The following is a 19,885-nucleotide window of genomic DNA, read 5'->3' on the forward strand; positions in this document are numbered from 1 at the left end:
ACGAATCAGCGTTAAGGATCCAATTACGGCCTGACACCACCATCTGCCTAACATCTGCTACTACTCAATTTAGAAATCATCCCCAAACCGGATTCCTGACTTGAAGATCACAATTATAGATTATCTTCTTACTAATTGCATCACCGTGGTAACCACAGCAGATCTAGAAAGCCGTCGCCAGGCGCGCTGGTATCCGAACCCCCCACACCTCGGGATCCGAAGCCAGAGAATGGCGATGTTTCTTTCCGGAATCCTTCATTAACGTCACCTGGAAATATTCAGCTTTTAATTAGATTTATTGGGAACAGTGAGCTTTCGGTAGTTTGCCGTGTGATGTCTGTTCTATACAAACATAAAAAAACATGAATTATTACTATTTTTCCTTTTGTGTCCTCAAGAAATATTTGGTACAAAAAATTACATAGTACAAAGCAGTGGGTACGCTTTTATTATAGGGGAACCACGTGTAAAATTACTGCACACAGGAACTCTCACCTCCGCTACTACAAAATCGACCATATTTAAAAAAATTTTAATTACAGATCTTGTCCGCCGGTGATACATGGGCACAGCACAGAGGGACAGTGTGTTCGGTTATGTTTTTGACAGGTCCTGTTTGTTTTTATTATCGATCGCTTTGCCTTACTTCAGCACCGTAGCGATTCAGAAAAGGCTATGCCCCATTGCCCCATCTCTGTAAGTGAATTTCTGAAAGCTGGGGTGGCAGGGGAAGTGCTACCTGGTTGGCTGGTGAGTAGGATGATAGGTGCATACTCGTTAATATTCATAAATGAAGCGCTGCCTGACTGGCTGGTGAAGCGCTGTTACAGCACTTCCTTTATGAATAATAATGAGCCTTCCCCTGCCACGCTATTTTTCAGAAATTCACAGCTGGGTAGATGCTGGCACGCAGTGTGTATTTGACCCTGAATGGACAGAAGACGCCATTATCCAGCCTGCTTCTCCTCCTGTCCATGCATGTCGTTCTTGGCAATGTGTGCCCATCCATGCAAGGTCTGGGAAAATACAACGAATATGTGGGGGGGGTGAATGTTTATCGACTGCCGAGCCACGTTAGCGATCAGCAGGCACTGCACCTAGCAAATTGTCTAAGCCACATTTAAATATACCGTCTGTGTAATGAACTGCCTCTAACATGGACTGGGGAAGGCACAGCAGCTTGAGAAGTAGGTATCCTTAAGTCTTGTACTTGGTTGATATTTCTCAGTCCTGCCAGTTTTTGATGGAATGCCACCACTCCATGCATGTCCCCCCCCCCCCCCCCCCCCGAAACCGGTAAAAACCATTCATGTATTCACACAGAGCACATCCTAAGAGTAGGCCAGTTCACATGAAACCTTTTCCATTCTAAATTAGATTTTCTTTCTTCTAAGATGTTGATTTTTCCAGCAAACCCCACCCCAGCCTGTTTAAAACACTTTCCGAAACAAGCAGAGATGTCATTTATCTACATGGCCACCCAACGCCCCCCAAAGTCATTGGGACATACCCCTAGCAGCAAAAAATAGAGACTTACTGCCTCGCTCAAGAAGTACAAAATACATACAAAGAGTGTAACATCAAGCAGACGGTTGTGTTTAGTCAGCTGCTCGTTCGGACCGGGGCCGTGTCATGTGACACGCGATGGCGACACGTGATTCGCTGCGAGACGCCCTCAGCATAGACACTGATGCTGGGCGAACGTGTGTCACACAACAATACGGGCTACATCCCCACAGTAACGAGCATGTAAAGCTTTTGTAAGAGAGAGATGCGGAGTGGGAACAGATATGCCGAAGATCGGGGTGAGATCAGCCCCCCTCTGCTGCCTCCGGGAGGGGTGGGGCAGAACTGTGTAAAATACTTCTGCTAAAATGTAACACATGTTTCTGTCAGGATATGACACAATGAATCTTCCTGGTGATGTCACATACTACACCGTAAGACTGCTTAAGGAGAAGGGAAAATATTTGTTTATATTTGTGTATATATATGCATATTTATAGAGATTTTCAGGGCCCTGTGCATCCCCAGCAATCTCAAAGAAAAGTCCATCACTCTCAGGAGGGAACTGAAACCGTGGAGAGAGGAGGTACGAAGATGCCAGTGTCCGATGCTGAGTGGGACCAAGAGTGGATCGCGACAGGAGAAAGGGCACTTTGTTTGAGAGCGGGTGCATGGGCGCCCCCCTTGTTTTTCCATACGCCCCTTCTCGGCCATTAGGAGTCCCGCTCGCTGGCATCGCCAGCCCCGTACAGGTCCGCCAGTTTCCGGAAGCGGGGTCCCCACTCGCTGAGGTAATCGTAATTGTGGTCAGCATCTGTGGCGACCGAGCCAAGCGAGCTGAGCGACTCGGCCACTGAGCCAGTGCCCTCGTAGGCGTACGTAGCCAATGAGTCGTAGGGCGGCGCCACCGGGTCGGTGTCACTGTCCTGCAGCCGCTGGTTGATGAAGTCACGCACATCGGTGTTTTCCCTGCATGGGTCACCAACCCGGCGCAGGGCAGGACACACGGACTCGGGGACGATGTCCCTACGTTGCTTGCCATCATCCACAGCCTCGGGGTTGCGCAGCGTGCCGATGTCAAAGGCCTGTGTGTCCTCCTCGCCGCCGCCCTCGTCGTTGTAGCTCACCACGTTGTCTCGCACGTCTTCCTTGGAGATGATCAGCGGCTCCTTCTTCTTCTGCCTCCTCAGGGCGGCGAACAGGACCACGATCACTGGGGGAAACAGGGCAGTAGTTATGGGGCTGACCTGCTGGAATATTAGCCTCCACGGCACCCCCTACAGGCCTGGGGATGAAATGCACTGAGGCATTTTGGTAGGAGCGCAACAACATCTTCCAACATACATAAAGCTGTAGTTAGACAGAAAATCGGGGAGAGCAGCTTGCTGGAGAACACCCCACCCCCACCCCACAGTCTTTCACTTAGGGGCACGGCGCACGAATTGCGATAGCATACATTAGCACATACCGGCATGCGATACAGAGCCATAAATGTAACTTTAATGAGGATCCACCAATAACAAAACTTCCTGATTTACTTTCCTGTGTTCCGGCATACTGTACTTTCCGTTTTCTGCTCTACTGCTTTCCCAGGAAAGGCTAACCCCAATGAAAGTGCCTATGCTGTCATGCTGAGTGTCCCATTAGTGTAATCGCACTAATCAGTGCATCCATAACATTCTGGTACCACCCCTGCCTTCTGAAGTCGGGCTGAATTACACTTCGGCAGAGAGAGAAAGGAGAGCAGAAGGAACTTGCTTAACAAGAATGAGATTAACTCATATCTGGCTCAAAGGTGGTGAGATGTGCACCCTCCCCCTCCCTAGGGATGAGAACCAACCTTGGTTCACGCCTCCCATATGACACCTTTATTTCTGTCTGGCCCTGAAATTGGCTTCTCCCAGATGTATAATTTATTCTCCTGCAGAGAAGCACTGGCCTCGCACTTTTCACTGTACATGTCGGCGTAATTTGGCTCACGTGTCCCATGATCTGCTTCTTTCTGGAGCCTGAAAGTAGGCTAGGGGCCTCCGAGAGCTGCAAGCTCAATTCCAGGGGGTGTCAGCAGGGGGCGTGGCGCTTAAAAGAGCACAGACTGGTGGCCCATAGACTGCCGATTTGAGCAGCTGCTGTTGTACCCTTGAAGGGACACTAAACCTGAGGAGCACATCCCATCATGTACGTGTGTTGCTATGGTTAAGTCTGAAGGGGGCGGAGTTACTCACTGAGAAGTATGAAGACACAGAGCAGGATGGCCACTATGGCGTCGGTGCTGAGGCCGGCAGAACGCAGCAGGGCCTCGCTGCTGCACGCCTTCATGTTGCCGTCGCGGTCGCAGCTGCACACATGCACCGTTAGCGTGCTGGTGCTGCTCTGCGCCGGGCCGCCGCTGTCCATGATCACCACAGGCACCTGGTAGCTGCTCTGATGGATCCGGCTAAATCCACTCCCCCGTGTTAAAATCCCGGCTGTGTTGTCTGGGTTAAAAGAAATAGGCTTACAGGTTGTTGGGTCGAATCCCAGGCCTCGCTCTTATTCATGTTGCTCCAGGACCCTGCCAGAGGCTGCATTATTTTATTCACTTAAGATGCCGAAGATCTCAATCTATACACATTTTGATGATGATTTTTATCTTGCATATTGATCCATCTGGTTTATTTTTACATTTCTAACTAGCTCTGTGGAGATCGGTGACGTTTCGGAGAACCGCCCCCTCAGTGATGCCCCCCAGTGGCAGTGTTCAGTACTCCCACGCAGTCACCCACCTTGATTGTCACGGACAGTGAAGTTGGCTTTCGAAGATGCTTCCGGCGCCAAGCTGAAGTAGAATCTCTGCCCCCCGACAGGGTCGTCGGCGTCTGTGGCACTGATGGTCTGTATTGTCTGCAGCAGAGAAAACAATGATAGAAAAAAGTCACATTTAGCTCTGAAGTATAATCCTGTATATATAATGGCCTTAATCTTGTATACAGCTATTTAAATTATAATTTGAATTAAGTAAAAGAAGTGCAGCGTTTTCGCACGTTCTCCCCGTGTTCGCGTGGGTTTCCACCGGGGGCTCCAGTTTCCTCCCACGGTCAAAAAGGGGCAGGTTGATTCGCGAGTGTAAATTGGCCCCGTAATTGTGTGAGTGTGTGTGTGAGTGTGTGTGTGAGTGTGTGTGTGAGTGTGTGCGCCCTGCGGTGTGTTGGCGGCCGCCCAGGGTTGGTTCCTGCCTGCGCCCCTTGTTTCCGGGATAGGGTCCGGTCCCCCCGCGACCCCTGTTGGGATTAAGCGGTTTTTGGTGATGGATGGATGGATCTGCAGGGTGTTTTTTTAATCAAAATTGTCAATACCCATTTTAAAATAGCATTGTTTTACATCTAAATTTATGTAAGAATAAACTCACCAAGTTTGTCCAGGCCATGGGACTTAATGAATACTTGATGTTTCGGCCCTGATTGGCTGGCAGCATGGCCAGTGGGAATCAGCCGTGCCATGTGACCTGATATTCTGAACTCACAGGCAGAATTAAATGTGGACGGGGTATAAAATTCAATGCCTGACCTGAGCACAATGAGCTGAGAAACTCCCAAAAAAACTTGCTCACAGTATAATATGCACCAGAGAGCTTATGAATAATTAGGTCCAGGCAGCCTGTAGCATTAATACATCTTGGTCATCCCCGGCTCTGTGCCCTGCGTCTCCTGGAACGGGCCAGCAGACCCTGCAGGTTGCTTTATTGAATTAATGTTTGGAAGACAGATGGGTAAATTGGATAAATGAAACGCGTGCTTGTTGAACAAAGCGCTATTGTTGTGTGAGGCACAGTGTGGCCTCTGAAGGCGATGAAGCGCGCACACAGGAGAGCACATTAACGCCTGCACGGGGGCGAGCGGTGGAAACCCCGCGGATGTAAGCCCCCCCGACAGAGTTGCTAAGATGCCGCTCTCAGTGGGGGGGAGCTTCGAGAGCTACAGATGATGCGCTCTGGCATTCCACGGGGAAATGTTTCTAAAATTGACATTTTAGGTATTTACCTGTCCGTCTTTGGCGTTCTCGCAGACGAAAGTCTCATAGTACGTGGCGAAGGTGGGAGCGTTGTCGTTGACGTCCAGGACTCGGATGTAGACCGGCACCCGGCTGGTTTGCCTGGGGTTGTCTGCGGAGCAGGAACAGGTTTCTGTCGGGTCAAATGGATGCCGGAACCAGCCGCTGCCTGGTTGCTAAGCTGTCTATCAGCGTCGATGACATACGCTACCATAAAAAATCTGCAAAACCATCCATCTTGTCGAAGTCCGGAGCTGCTCATCCTCGCATCACATTTAATTTACACTGGCAGAAAATGTCAGAGGCTTCCTGATTATCGCATAATATCAATGCTAAATGTTAACAATGCTCTCCACTCTGCTAGCAGCCTCATCCAGCGGCTGGGGGAGTTTATATCCTGCCCTATAAAAGGTACCACGATTGTAAAAGATGAAAACGGTGGCATTCAGTGATGTCTGGACTTCTCTGCTTTTCGTATTTTAATCTGTGAAGCGCTGTGAAGTGCATACACTTGTGTGGTTCTCACATAATTACTGGTGAGCTGCAGGACTCCATCGCCTCCACTTTAAAAAAAAAAAAACACACAGCAATAATATGCTCAGAGTGGCTTAGCGTTAGCGTCAGCTTGGCTGAGAACGCCACCCCCGCGTGTTCTGGAACTTACCGAACTCCGCGGCGATGATACTGATGTTGTGCCAGGCATGCTCCTCCCTGTCCAGGCTCTTCAACATGAAGATGGACCCGTTCCCCGGATGGATATTAAACACCCTCTCCATGTCTGTGTGCCGGTCAATGGAATACCTGGGGATTCCGACGTCAAAGGTCAGCCGAGGCCTGCCCCTTTTCCCGAGAAGAAGGTGCTGTTGATCTTATGCCCTGACTTACTCCTGTCTCTTCCCCCGCAGAGGACATTCCAGGATTTTTTTTAAAGTTGGGGGGACATAAGAGGGGCCATAACTCATACAGAAGTGCCAACATTATCCTTAGTCAATTATATGTTTTGACAGAGGAGGGGGGTAATCAGCTTTCAGTGGGGTCCAGCTCAGATTTCCCTGACTTAATCAACCCAAGCGTTAGTTATTTATTTATAATCTTAGCCTGTTAAAATAGCTATTTCTAGGTTATACACCAATCTATCCAAACTGTTTAATAATGGATTGCTTTGAGATCGTAGCTGCCATCACCTCCCCAGTGATGCTCCTGTGAGCCGTCAAAAATACCTTCCTTTCTTTTTCCCGTGGGTGGTGGATCAGGTTCAGTAATGGATGTGTGTGTGTGTGTGTGTGTGTGTGTGTGGGGGGGGGGGGGGTTCAGTAATGGATGAGCCCCCAGAATCAGGGGCGTATACAAGGGCAGAGCCATTGGAAAACCTGATTGGCTTCCTCACCTGTCAATCTCCGATTGATTTGAAAATGAAAAGCTTGGCCCCACTGTATGAATTGTGGCCCTCTTTTGTCCCCCCACCTTTAGCAATCCTACAATTGCCCTTGTTCGAAATCCAGTACCCCCCCCCCCCCGCCCCACCTCCCTCTCCCTCCACACTCACACTGCTGTTACCGCAGGAAATCATGTTTGAAATTTGTCCAATACTCCCCGACTCACTTGCTTAATTGCTGTTCCTAATATTCTCAATAATTCACGGGGCCCTGGCCCCTCCCCCGATTAATCATGCCAGATAATTCTGCCTTAATTCCAGCTGCTCTCAGCATGAAACGGGACATCCATAATTGCCTTCCCTTTCTCCCTCCTCTTGTTTACATTCAAAGGCTTTTCCGGATGGACCGAGTCGGCATTTTTTAATGATTTTATGATTTTGTGTCCCAACCCTGCAACGGCAAGGTTTACATGCCCCCCCCCCCCCCCCCCCCCCCCGCCGTGAATCTAAATCCTAAAACTGCGTGGTTGCTTTGCTCGCTTTGGACTTCATCTCTCCCAGTGCACAGCTCGGCTTCTGAATCCGCCGTATTTTCCTGGTTCTAACTGGAATCTAACCAAGGGCTTATTGTCCGTCTTATTGGGGATTCAGCTCCTGGTGTTTTGATCAAGGTGCTGACATCATCAGTGGTTCAGTTAAGTAAGGCTGTGGATCAAGTGCTTATGTTTCTGAACCCCGTCCAGCTGCCTGTCTCAGCTTCTCGGTGTGATGTTCCTCATGCTGGATCTGTGGCATTAATAAATATCACACGTCCAAACTCTTCCGTCCAACCACTGTCTCACGAGACTCCACTCAGACACCATATAGTCCTGAGTTTAGGAGTTAGACACTCTAGTCCAGGGGTGTCCAACTCCAGTCCTGGGGGGCCGGAGCCCTGTGTAGCTTAGTTCTTTCCCTGTTCCACCATAAACGATTCAGCCAAGAGCTGTGTGGTAATTAGCACAAGGAGTTGAATCAGGTGTGTTTGGGGAAACCAAAAAATGTGCAGGGCTCCGGCCCCCTAGGACTGGAATTGGGCCCCCCTGCTCTAGTCTAATCTAGTCCAAGGTCTCCAATAAGATACTGCCTATTCTCACATACCCTACACCCTAAATCATCAAGCCTCGGGTCCCATATAAACTTGAGATGACACCCCCCCACCCAAAGCTGCAGTACCTGACTGGGCTTCGGGTGGCATCCGGGTCCATGGCGCTCACCGATCCGACAACAGAGCCGACGGGGGCGTCCTCCTTCACCTCCATCATGTAGCTTGGATGCTGGAAGTCCGGCGGCTCGTCCACGTCCTCCACGCTCACCTTCACCATGGCTGTGTCCTTGAAGGGGCCTTTGGAGAGGAAGCGGGGGTCCAGGTGTGGGTTCTCCACCTGTACCCGCAGCACGTACATCCTCTTCTTCTCAAAATCCACCAGCTGAGTGGAAACAATCAAAGTTTAGTATCTTCTTTCAACTTTCTGGTAGCTTCTGGAGATCCAGCTTCCATGTCCATAATGATCTCATGCCATCTTCAGCCATTTGTTGAAGCAGCTTATAATTTCTACAGTGTTTACCTGAGACAGTTCAGGTTAAACTCAAGGTCTGGGGAAATTCTTCTTTTTTAAGCTGAGGGGCTGCAGTTCATAGAGAGGAGCTGACATCATCATTAGCCAATGATATGTTTTGAATCGGTGAGTGATGGGGGAGGACCAATCAGCTTTCAGCTCAGGCCAGTGCCCCTGTGGTCCCGCCCCTGTATACGACCCTATCAAGGTCCAATACGAGAGTCACTCCTGTGCCACCAAAGCCCAACCATCACCCCTAAGAGACAAATGAAGATCAAAAGGCTCTAAAAGAAAATGAAAAATGAAATTTGCTTAATTGATTGAACTCACACTCTGTGTTGGCTTGTGACATCAACTCGTGCTGGAAAATGTCACACCCTTTGGTTTCCCTTTAACCTAAAAAAAATAGCTTTCGTGGCCCCCTTGGGAGAAGAGCTCATAGGTGGTTTGAGTTTCAGACCTCGGGGTCAGTTACATCGGCAACAGTCACCTGTCCATGCTGATGTTTAGCTAGGGTTCCCAGATAAGTTAATCCACCATTTCTAAAGGAAATCAGTACCCAACATCAACTGTGGCTTGAATCTTATTAGTTTGAAGCTACGACTGACAGATTTCCCTCCTCACTCTTCACCCTGATTGTATAGCCCCTAAAGAGATTAGTGGCATCCAGCAGTACTACAGTGTCTCCATATTTGGCTGCCATACTGTGTGGCTTGACAAACGGTCTGGTATGGTCAGCTAATATGTTTGTTATTATATCTGTTTGCTGCTCCTTAAAAGGTTAGCTGTTTTTGGCAGGGACCTGGCGTAGGACACGCAGGAGCTCTTCCGCTTGAGTACCTCTTGAATGTTTTTCAATACCCATCTATTTTGGTTAATTTTAGGATTGGTACTGGGAAATATGATCATGAATCAGTATAGGAGCTTGCTAATTTTTAATTTGTGTACAGACGCTACTCTACTTACGAATGAGATACGTTCCGAACGGCCTTTCGTACCTTGAAATGTTTGTAAGTCTTTATTCCACATAAATGTAAGGGTATATGCAAATACAAAGAACTAGGATGCTGGGAGTACGCACGCTACTCTGCTGCGTGGCGGGAGTAGCGGCCAGAAGTCGTACTAGGCAGAATTTTCGCGCAGGAAAAAAATTGATGTTGCGGACAGGAAAGGGGAGCCCAATGAACACAATTTGGACTTACAGTCTTCTTCGTTCATATGTTTGAAATTTCGTAAGGTGAAAGTTCGTAAGTAGAGGAGCGTCTGTACTTACATTTCCAACTCTGCCTTGTGACCCTTTCTGAACTTGCCACGGCCCAAATATGGGTCGCAACCCATGGGTTGAGAATTGCTGCATTAAGGCAACTATATATGCCGCCCCTTAAAGGACAATAATCATGCTGCCCTTTAAAGGAGCTAATCACCCCGCCCCTTAAAGGGTGCGCACTGTCCCTTTAAAGGAGCTAATCACCCCGCCCCTTAAACGGTGCGCACTGTCCCTTTAAAGGAGCTAATCACCCCGCCCCATAAAGGACGCGCACTGTCCCTTTAAAGGAGCTAATCACCCCGCCCCTGAAAGGGCGCACACTCTCCCTTTAAAGGAGCTAATCACCCCGCCCCTTAAAGGGCGCGCACTGTCCCTTTAAAGGAGCTAATCACCCCGCCCCTTAAAGGGCGCGCACTGTCCCTTTAAAGGAGCTAATTATGCTGTTTTCTGATTTACATTTGCTCAGCGTTGAGAAATCACCAATGTCTCTTAAGGGCCACAAATTGCTGCCGGGAGAGAACTGTTATGATTTTTTATGACTGAGGCTTGACTTTTTCCTTGGAACCAATAAAGATCTTCTTCTGTCCCCTTTTAACAGGCGCGCCTGGATGGCTGCCATCTTGGATACAGCTACATTACACACCCTGATATCCGGAGTTCATTCCCCCGCCCCCCTCCCCCTGTATACCAAACTCTATCCAGTTAAGGTGCTCTTCCCAATCTGTGGAGTTCCTGGTGACTCCATTTCGATTTCGTGTAACATTATAACATTAACCAGGCCCCACAGAGTCATCCTGCTATGCCGAGAAGCTGCTTTCATTTACTTAGCCTTCATACACCCCCCCACTCCTTTCCTCCCCTGGGATGGAAGAGTCAGTGCAATAGTGGAGATTAAGTGCAGTGATTTCTTCCCTAAATTTGTACATCTAGATAAAAAAATACATTAATGCAGAACAGACAGCATGAATTAGCCTCTCCGCTGACATCATGTAGCCCAGAAAGGAATAACGACAACAATAATCACTGTTTCGGGGGTGGTTATTTTCATTTTCACAGCCCTGCCCTTCGAGGAAGACGGTGTCCTGACTGACCTTCCGGAGGGTGACCACACCTTCCTGAGTGTGCCGGTCGGTCACGACCTCAAAGAAGTCCAGGCCGTCACCACCGATAATACTGTACTCCATCTCTGCGTTGCGACCCACATCAGCGTCCGTGGCACTGATCCTCCCCACGGAGGCACCCACTCCCGCCGACTCCAGGACACTGAACTGGTACATACCTGGGGGAGGGTGGATCATCAGGGCATGTGGGAAAGGGGAATATACCTGAAACCTGCACTCGTTCAGCTACTTTGTCAGACAGCTAGTTTGGGTCACACGGGACAGCTGTCATCTACCAACGTGGTTGGTACAACCTCTGGACACTGTGGGCTAAGAATGATCTTGGCGCCCCCTACAGGCGCCGTGGCAGGGACACCTTCTGGACACTGTGGGCTAAGAATGATCTTAGCGCCCCCTACAGGCGCCGTGGCAGGGACACCTTCTGGACACTGTGGGCTAAGAATGATCTTAGCGCCCCCTACAGGCGCCGTGGCAGGGACACCTTCTGGACACTGTGGGCTAAGTGTGATTTTGGAGAAGCTTTCCTTTCCGGGACCAAGATTGGCGTCTATCTCCAGCTCCCCAGCCAAAGGTAAATACCGGTATGTACTGTTTTTTTAAAAAAAGTTGTAACTGTGGACAAATAAGTGTCCTTGTTATCTGAGTCATACTGTTGCCTTGTTTAAGTGTGGGGGCGTGGCTATGGGCTTTTCCCTGACTGCAGGCACCCCGGGTAGCCTATGAGTCGCCCACGTCTTGCCATGTTCTCGCCCTGCTGCTTTGCCAAGCTGTTCAGTTCTGGATTGGGGGTGTGTGTGTGTGTGTGTGTGTGTGTGTGTATTGGGGGGTGGGGGGTTCATTGCTAGGCAGCAACGATATCATAGGCTGGAATTTGGTGTGACCTGCATAAAATATCCACTGCTGTATTCTGCTTGCCGTCCCCCCTGCCGAGGGCCATGATGAATGGGTGGGGGCGTCTGTAACATCAAGGAACCGCTGCCCCCTCCCCCCACCCGCCCAGCCTGACACTGCTTCCCATTGTTACTGAAGGGAAACAGAATAAAATGAGATGTGCTGGGGGGAGACAGGGGCATGGTGGGGTGTAAGCTGAGAATGACAGTTACAGTAGATGGGGGGGGGGAGTGGGGGAGTAAGGGAACGGGGGGAAGGGGGATAGTGGAGTATTAGCCAAGAATGACAGTCAGAGAGGGTGAGGGAAGGAGGGAGGAAGGAAGAAAGAGAGAGCACTGAAAGCTGCGCTAGAGCCCTGAGAATCTCCTCCTCTCTATGCATCTCATCACTTCCTCCTTATGAGGCTCCTGCCTTCTGTTTATGGGGACCTCTGCATCCTGCATTCTCTTTATCGGGTCCATCACCTCCTCTTTATGAGGCCCCTGTCTTCTCTGTATGAGGCTCCTCACCTCCTCTTTATGAGACCCCTGTCTCCTCTTTACAAGGCCCCTTTACAGGGCCCATTGTCTCCTTGTTATAAGGTTTCTTAGTCCTCTTTATGGGGCATATCGCCTCCTCTTTATGAGGCCCCTGCCTCCTCTTTACAAGGCCCTCGGCCTCCTCTTTACAGGTCTCTTTCCTTCCTCTTTACGGGGCTCATCGCTATTTCTTTACAATGCCCCTTCGTCCTCTTTATGGGGCCCTTCGCCTTCTTTTTACGGGGCCCATCACCTCCTCTTTATGAGGCCCCTGCCTCCTCTTTACAAGGCCCTCGGCCTCCTCTTTACAGGTCCCTTTCCTTCCTCTTTACGGGGCTCATCGCCACTTCTTTACAATGCCCCTTCGTCCTCTTTACGGGGCCCATCACCTCCTCTTTATGAGGTCCCTGCCTCCTCTTTACAAGGCCCTCCACTTCATCTTTACAGGACCCATTGCCTCCTTGTTAAAAGGCTTCTTCCTCCTCTTTACAGGTCTCTTTCCTTCCTCTTTACGGGGGTCATCGCCACTTCTTTACAATGCCCCTTCGTCCTCTTTATGGGGCCCTTCGTCTCCTCTTTACGGGGCCCATTACCTCCTCTTTATGGGGCCCATCACCTCCTCTTTATGAGGCCAATCACCTCCTCTTTAGGGGGTCCATAGCCTCTTCTTTACAGGGCCCCCATGTCCACTCATCGGGACTGCAGCCTGAGCCAATAAGCCACCAAAATTAGCTAGATGGATCGCAGTGGATGGAAGTGGATGGGTGTGGACTTACCCTGGGGGAAGCGTGGTGGGCTGTCATTGACATCTGACAGTGTGATACTGACTGTGGCAGTCCCAGAGAGGCCCCCCATCTGGCCTGCCATGTCCTTAGCTTGGATCACCACCTGGAAATGCTCCCGGGTCTCCCGGTTCATGTTGGACAGAGCTGTCCGGATGACACCTAGTGGTGGGGGTGGAAAATTGACCAGAAACACAAAAGATCAGTCGTAAGTGCAGCCTAAACATCCATCCATGCATTTTCCAAACTGCTTATCCTACTGGGTCGCAGCGGGTCCGGAGCCTATCCTGGAAGCAATGGGCACGAGGCAGGGAACAACCCAGGATGGGGGGCCAGCCCATCGCAGGGTACACTCACACACGCATGCACACCTACGGGCAATTTAGTGACTCCAATTAGCCTCAGCATGTTTTTGGACTGTGGGGGGAAACCGGAGTACCCAGAGAAAACCCCATGACGACATGGGGAACATGCAAACTCCACACACATGTGACCCAGGCGGAGACTCGAACCCAGGTCCCAGAGGTGTGAGGCAACAGTGCTAACCACTGCACCACCATGCCGCCCCAGCCTAAACATCCATCCATCCATCCATTGTCCAAACCGCTTATCCTATTGGGTCGCGGGGGGTCTGGAGCCTATCCCGGAAGCAATGGGCACGAGGCAGGGAACAACCCAGGATGGGGGGCCAGCCCATCGCAGGGTACACTCACACACGCATGCACACCTACGGGCAATTTAGTGACTCCAATTAGCCTCAGCATGTTTTTGGACTGTGGGGAGAAACCGGAGTACCCAGAGAAAACCCCATGACGACATGGGGAACATGCAAACTCCACACACATGTGACCCAGGCGGAGACTCGAACCCAGGTCCCAGAGGTGTGAGGCAACAGTGCTAACCACTGCACCACCATGCCGCCCCAGCCTAAACATGTTCAAGCAAATTCCTTAAAACATCTAGGGAAAACACACCAATACTACGATTTTTTCTTAATAGTGGGGAGCCTAAGAGAGGCCATAATTCATACACAGGGGCCTCACCCTCTGTCCCAAAGCCTGCACTGAGGCCCTGCTCCCTTGTCCCAAAGCCTGCACTGAGGCCCTGCCCCCTTGTCCCAAAGCCTGCACTGAGGCCCTGCCCCCTTGTCCCAAAGCCTGCACTGAGGCCCTGCCCCCTTGTCCCAAAGCCTGCACTGAGGCCCTGCTCCCTTGTCCCAAAGCCTGCACTGAGGCCCTGCTCCCTTGTCCCAAGGCCTGCACTGAGGCCCTGCCCCCTTGTCCCAAAGCCTGCACTGAGGCCCTGCTCCCTTGTCCCAAGGCCTGCACTGAGGCCCTGCCCCCTTGTCCCAAAGCCTGCACTGAGGCCCTGCCCCCTTGTCCCAAAGCCTGCACTGAGGCCCTGCTCCCTTGTCCCAATGCCAGCACTGCGGCTCTGCCCCCTTGTCACGAAGCCTGCACTGAGGCCCTGCTCCCTTGACCCTAAGCCTGCACTGAGGCCCTGCCCCCTTGTCCCAAAGCTTGCATTGATGCCCTGCCCCCTTGTTCCAAAGCCTGTACCGTTGCAGTACTTTGGCCTTCGGCTGCATGCTAATCTGGCACAGGTTTTATTCCATAGTTTACATTTCCCTGAGGCTTAAGCAAAGTCCTGTGCGGGGCGGCTTCCAGCTCACACGTTACGATAGATTAAAGTTACCCACTCGCCCTTACAACACAGGTCTATGCCTCACAACAGCGTTTAGATAATTACTTTGAGTTATATGGGGGGGGGGGGGTGACTGTGGGAATGTAAAGGAAGTAAAGACAAAAAAGAAGGTGAATGATGTAGAAAAGGGGGTAGAGAGAGATGACAGAGAGACAAAAAGAGAAAAATATGCAAGGAGAATGATGCAGAGGTAGCGATAGAGAATAGAGAGTCAGAAAGAGGTAGAGAAAAGGATAGAAGGAGAATGATGTAGAGAAAGAGGATGGGGAGAGGAGAGAGTCAAAAAGAGGTAGAGAAAATGATAGGAGAATGATGCAGAAAAGGAGGTGGGGAGAGAGTCAAAAAGAGGTAGACAGAAATAGAAAGAGAATGATGCAGTGGTGGGGAGAGAGAAGAGAGAGTCAAAAAGAGGTATAAAAAAGATAGAAGGAGAATGATGTAGAGAAGGAGAATGATGTAGAGAAGGAGGTGGGGAGAGAGTCAAAAAGAGGTAGACAGAAATAGAAAGAGAATGATGCAGTGGTGGAGAGAGAGAAGAGAGTCAAAAAGAGGTATAAAAAAGATAGAAGGAGAATGATGTAGAGAAGGAGAATGATGTAGAGAAGGAGGTTGGGGAGAGGAGAGTCAAAAAGAGGTAGAGAAAAGGATATAAGAAGAATAATGCAAAATAGGAGGTAGAGAGAAAGGTGAGAGAGTCAAAAAGAGGTAGAGAGAGATAGAAGGAGAATGATGCAGAGGTGGGGAGAAAGAATGAAAGTGAAAATCAAAAAGGATAGAAAGCGAGATGGAGCGATAAGAGGATATCAAAATAATGATAAATGGGGTAATGAAAAAAGAGAATGAGTCACCGGTTTCGGGCTCTATGGAGAAGTAGGGCTGTCCCTGCAGGATGCTGTAGACCAGCCGGGCGCTGTTCCCGTAGGTGGGGTCGTCCGCGTCCGTCGCCGTCACCTGGATGACCGAGGTGCCTGGGAAAGAAGGCTGGGCGTGAGCTGCAGGGGCCATCCTTACTGAGTGTGTTACCAAGGGGATGACGATGCAAATCAGCATCTCAATTATCAGTGTGATTTCATTAATATAATTTGTTTGTAGACCACATGCTCTGAGCCAGCAGCATCTGACGTTTCACTGGAAGCGTGCATATCTGTGAAGGTGGCATGGCTTCTCCGGATGCTTCCGGAAAGATGTGTTAATTTGTTTGATACGTCCTTCTTTCTCTGTGTATAAACTGGCATGTTCTGGTTAGCTTTGTCCATCCCATTTACCCAGGTACCAGTAACCCACAGTTCCCAGATTTGTAATGTCCTCCCCTGTGATTATTCTCTTCATCCTGACACTGCATACTCGGTTTCACGTTAATTTATTTGTTTTTTTTCTTCTTTCGCTATTTCAGTGCTTGTCCCTTGAGTCCAGCCTTGTGTCTGTCCCTGGACAATGAGGCTCCCCATGTCCCAGTGTCTCATGATTCTGACCCCATGTCCCTTGTGGAGTTTTCACACATTGTTTCTGACAATAACTAGCCATGTAGTGCGGATAACAATATGCAAATTATCCCCCTAGAAATCAACATGGAGAATTCAATCCCAATTACACTCACATGCTACATCGATATTTATTGGCTAGGAATTGTCCTCCTATTTATGGGTCTCCTGAAATGCGTTACATCCGGTTTGCTATCATCATTCAGAGGAACAGACCCCGGCCCGTTTCTCTTTAATCAATCATACACTATTAAGATGTGATGGATCATATTGTATGGAAAAGTGCACTTGTGCATTAGTACTGATACTGTTGCCAACAACATATCCAGCTACTCACCAATGTCGGACATCTCGGGCACGCTGGCCAAGTACGTCTCCTTAGAGAACTTGGGTTCATTGTCGTTGATGTCGTGGATCTTGATGATGAACTCGGACTCGGGTTCGAGTGGCCGGCCTGTGCGCTTGCTCACGGCCTGGGCACGGAGCGTGTAGAAGGCCTTCTCCTCGCGGTCCAGCCTCTTGGTGGCGTGGATGTCCCCCGAGTTCTCGTCGATCAGGAACAGGGAGCCGGCCCCATCCCCGTATAGGACGTACTTCACCGTGCCATCGCCTCGGTCCTGGTCTGAGTGAAGCTGCGGAACATTCCAGAAACTTTAAGGGTCGGTCCTTTTTACTCCAGCCCAATTTTACATTAGAAAACCGTACTGACTGAAAACGCTGAACCTTTACCACCAGATGTAAATGCTCACATTTCACATACAGTTAAGGCCACACGTTTCCTATATAGTTACACTCATGTTTTCTGTATAATTACAATCACACATTTCCTGTGTAGTAAAAGTCATTTGTATCCTTTATAGTTATAGTCACGTTTCCAGTATAGTTATTGTCACATTTCCCCAGTAGTTAAAAATCATGTTTCGTTACTAGTTACAGTCACGTTTCCCATGTCATACTCACATTTCCTGTATAGTTATGGTCACATGTTTCCTGTATAGTTACACTCACACGTCCCATACAGTTACTGCCATTTCTTTACTGTATGGTTTCACTGATGTTTCCAGTATAGCTACATTTTTCCTGTATAGTCACAGTCACGTTTCATGTATAGTTACAGTCACATGTTTCCTCTACAGTAACACTCATATTTCCTGTACAGTTACAGTCACATTTCCTGTACAATTACAGTCACATTTCCTGTACAATTACACTTACACTTCCCATACAGTTACAGCCACTTTTTTCCTGTATGGTTACACTGACGTTTCCAGTATAGTTACATTTTTCCTGTATAGTTACAGTCATGTTTCCTGTACAGTTACACTCACATTTCCCCTACAGTTACAGTCACGTTTTCTATTTAGTTACATTCACACTTCCCATACAGTTACAGCCACTTTTTTCCTGTATAGTTACACTGACGTTTCCAGTATAGTTATGTTTCCTGTATGGTCACAGTCACATGTTTCCTGTTTAGTTATACTTGTATTATCTGTGTAGTTCCACTTACTTTTCCTGTATAGTTAGTCACATGTTTTCCATATAGTCAATGGTTTCTTGTATAATTACAGTCACACATTTCCTGTATAGTTAATCACACATATCCTATATAGTTAGTCATGTATTTCTAGTATAGCCACACATTTCCTATACATTCACAATCACGTATTTCCTGTACAGTTACAGTCACACATTTCCTGTACAGTTACAGTCACATTACCAGATGCAGGAATAGATGCATTCCTCTCTGCAGTCACAATCATATGTGGCCAGTCTCTGTTTCAAACTCCCCCCTGAATGATGTAATGTTTCATTTTGTTGGAATGTGAGACCCAGTAATATCTCTGGGGGAAGGGTATGCGTAAAAGTGTATAAAATAATGCAAGTAGGATGCGAGCAGGGCCTGTGCAGCTAACTGCTGTACAGTGTGTTCTTTTGCTCTTACTGCAGCTTAACACTTTGCTGACATCTCTTCGACGATACCATAAAATCCCTTAAACAGATTTACCTCAGGGGAAATGTGAGCAAACTCATCAAAAAATCCTTTTTCCCCACTATTTACAACTTTCCATCATGAAGTCGTATGGTGAGAATACAGCAGTGATGATAGAGAGAAAACTTGGTTTGTAAATGTGGTTTGTAACCAGGTGGTTGTGGGTTCAAATCCTGGTACGTGCCTTGTGGTTGTGATCTCTGAAAAGCCTCACCGAAGCAATTCTACGATATGGATGGGTGAAATGTACATCCACACAAATTGTAACTTGGCTGCAACACAGTGAAACAAGGGCATGAAAGTCACAGTTCAGCTGCGATTAAGAACTTCCCCTAGCCTTTAACCCTCTGGAGTCGACAGCATCCTCTGCAATGCCGTGTATCTTTCTCGTGTATTTCAGCTCATAACTCCCTGAAATTATATTGTAGAAACATGAAAAAAACACTGACTATATCCGTAATCTGTCTTCTTTTCAAAACGTCCATTTTTGGAAGTATTAAAGTTTTTAAAATTAGGTTAAATCGGCAAAAAAACATGTCACCTTACTTCTCAATAGCCACATTAGCATGTATTCAAATTGCATTTGCATGGTAATTTGATGAACAACACAACGGTGAAATGCGATCTAGATACATCCCCATCAGCACCATAAAAGGGGGGGGGGTGTGGCCAGGTGTGAATGGCTCATGCATACACATGAAAGTTGCTACATATTCAATGAAAGGAGCCCAGCAATTGTGACATGAGTTTGGTTTTTCTTACTTATTCATCCAACTGAATGTTGCAACTACACCATTTAGTCATCTTCATGTAGCCAAGACTTTGGTGATCAGATATCTGGGATCAAAACAAACTGCCACCATTGCTAGTGGCAAGTGTTTCAAACTGCATTTTGCAATGTCTATACTCCATCCATCCATCCATCCATTTTCCATCCATTTTGTGGGGGGGGTCCGGAGCCTATCCCAGAAGCAATGGGCACGAGGCAGGGAACAACCCAGGATGGGGGGGGGGGGCAGCCCATCGCAGGGCACACTCACACACCATTCACTCACACATCATGCACTCCTACGGGCAATTTAGCAACTCCAATTAGCCTCAGCATGTTTTTGGACTGTGGGGGGTGGGGGTCCCAGAGGTGTGAGGCAACAGTGCTAACCATTGCACCACCATTTGTTGTCAAACTTCACATAAATCTGACATATTTACAAAGTGCACAAAGATTAAGATGAGTGTAATGCCAACACAAATATATAAGAAATCATTTATCTGCCAGGAATTAAGTTTATGATTTTGAATGAAATGTGTGACCATGCCCCAGTAAGTGAAAGTGTGTTCCCTACCTATAGACCCCAGAGGGTTAACTAATAACAGGGGTCTGTGTTCTCAGAGCTCCAGACTGACGTCTCCAAGTACGTATGGATACCTTTGCCAGTGTGTCAACCCTCTCCCCGCCTGTTTGAGTGTGCCTCGTGCCTTGGAGAGGTTCGTGCTGGTTCTGGGACGACCTGCTGCCTCATAACTCTTAGTGTCAAACAGATCACGCCCGGGTAGAGTGGTCTATCTTTCACACTAAACCGAGATGAATGACACCATATTCTTCCTTTATTTACATTACTT

At 48.6% G+C, this 19,885-nt stretch overlaps 1 protein-coding gene across 3 annotated transcripts in view; it reads right to left on the bottom strand.

Annotated features, from left to right (window-relative positions):
- Positions 1-432: 432 nt before the first annotated feature.
- The window catches only part of LOC125740812 (cadherin-6-like), a 499,381-nt gene continuing 479,928 nt past the window's right edge, over positions 433-19,885 (bottom strand). For 2 of the 3 annotated variants that reach the window (XM_049012471.1, XM_049012470.1), the window contains exons 3-12: positions 16,610-16,904; positions 15,640-15,759; positions 13,082-13,249; positions 10,867-11,054; positions 8,126-8,379; positions 6,200-6,336; positions 5,526-5,647; positions 4,272-4,389; positions 3,732-3,983; positions 433-2,719 (exon numbers count right to left, since the gene is read on the bottom strand). In XM_049012471.1, the coding sequence (XP_048868428.1) occupies positions 2,220-2,719; positions 3,732-3,983; positions 4,272-4,389; positions 5,526-5,647; positions 6,200-6,336; positions 8,126-8,379; positions 10,867-11,054; positions 13,082-13,249; positions 15,640-15,759; positions 16,610-16,904 (2,154 nt within the window). In that variant the 3' untranslated portion in view covers positions 433-2,219. Of the gene's footprint in view, positions 2,720-3,723; positions 3,984-4,271; positions 4,390-5,525; positions 5,648-6,199; positions 6,337-8,125; positions 8,380-10,866; positions 11,055-13,081; positions 13,250-15,639; positions 15,760-16,609; positions 16,905-19,885 lie in introns of those variants that run through there. The other variant, XM_049012472.1, reaches the window with a different exon arrangement.

This window comes from Brienomyrus brachyistius, chromosome 4, assembly GCF_023856365.1.
Source record: "Brienomyrus brachyistius isolate T26 chromosome 4, BBRACH_0.4, whole genome shotgun sequence".
Taxonomy (NCBI): domain Eukaryota; kingdom Metazoa; phylum Chordata; class Actinopteri; order Osteoglossiformes; family Mormyridae; genus Brienomyrus; species Brienomyrus brachyistius.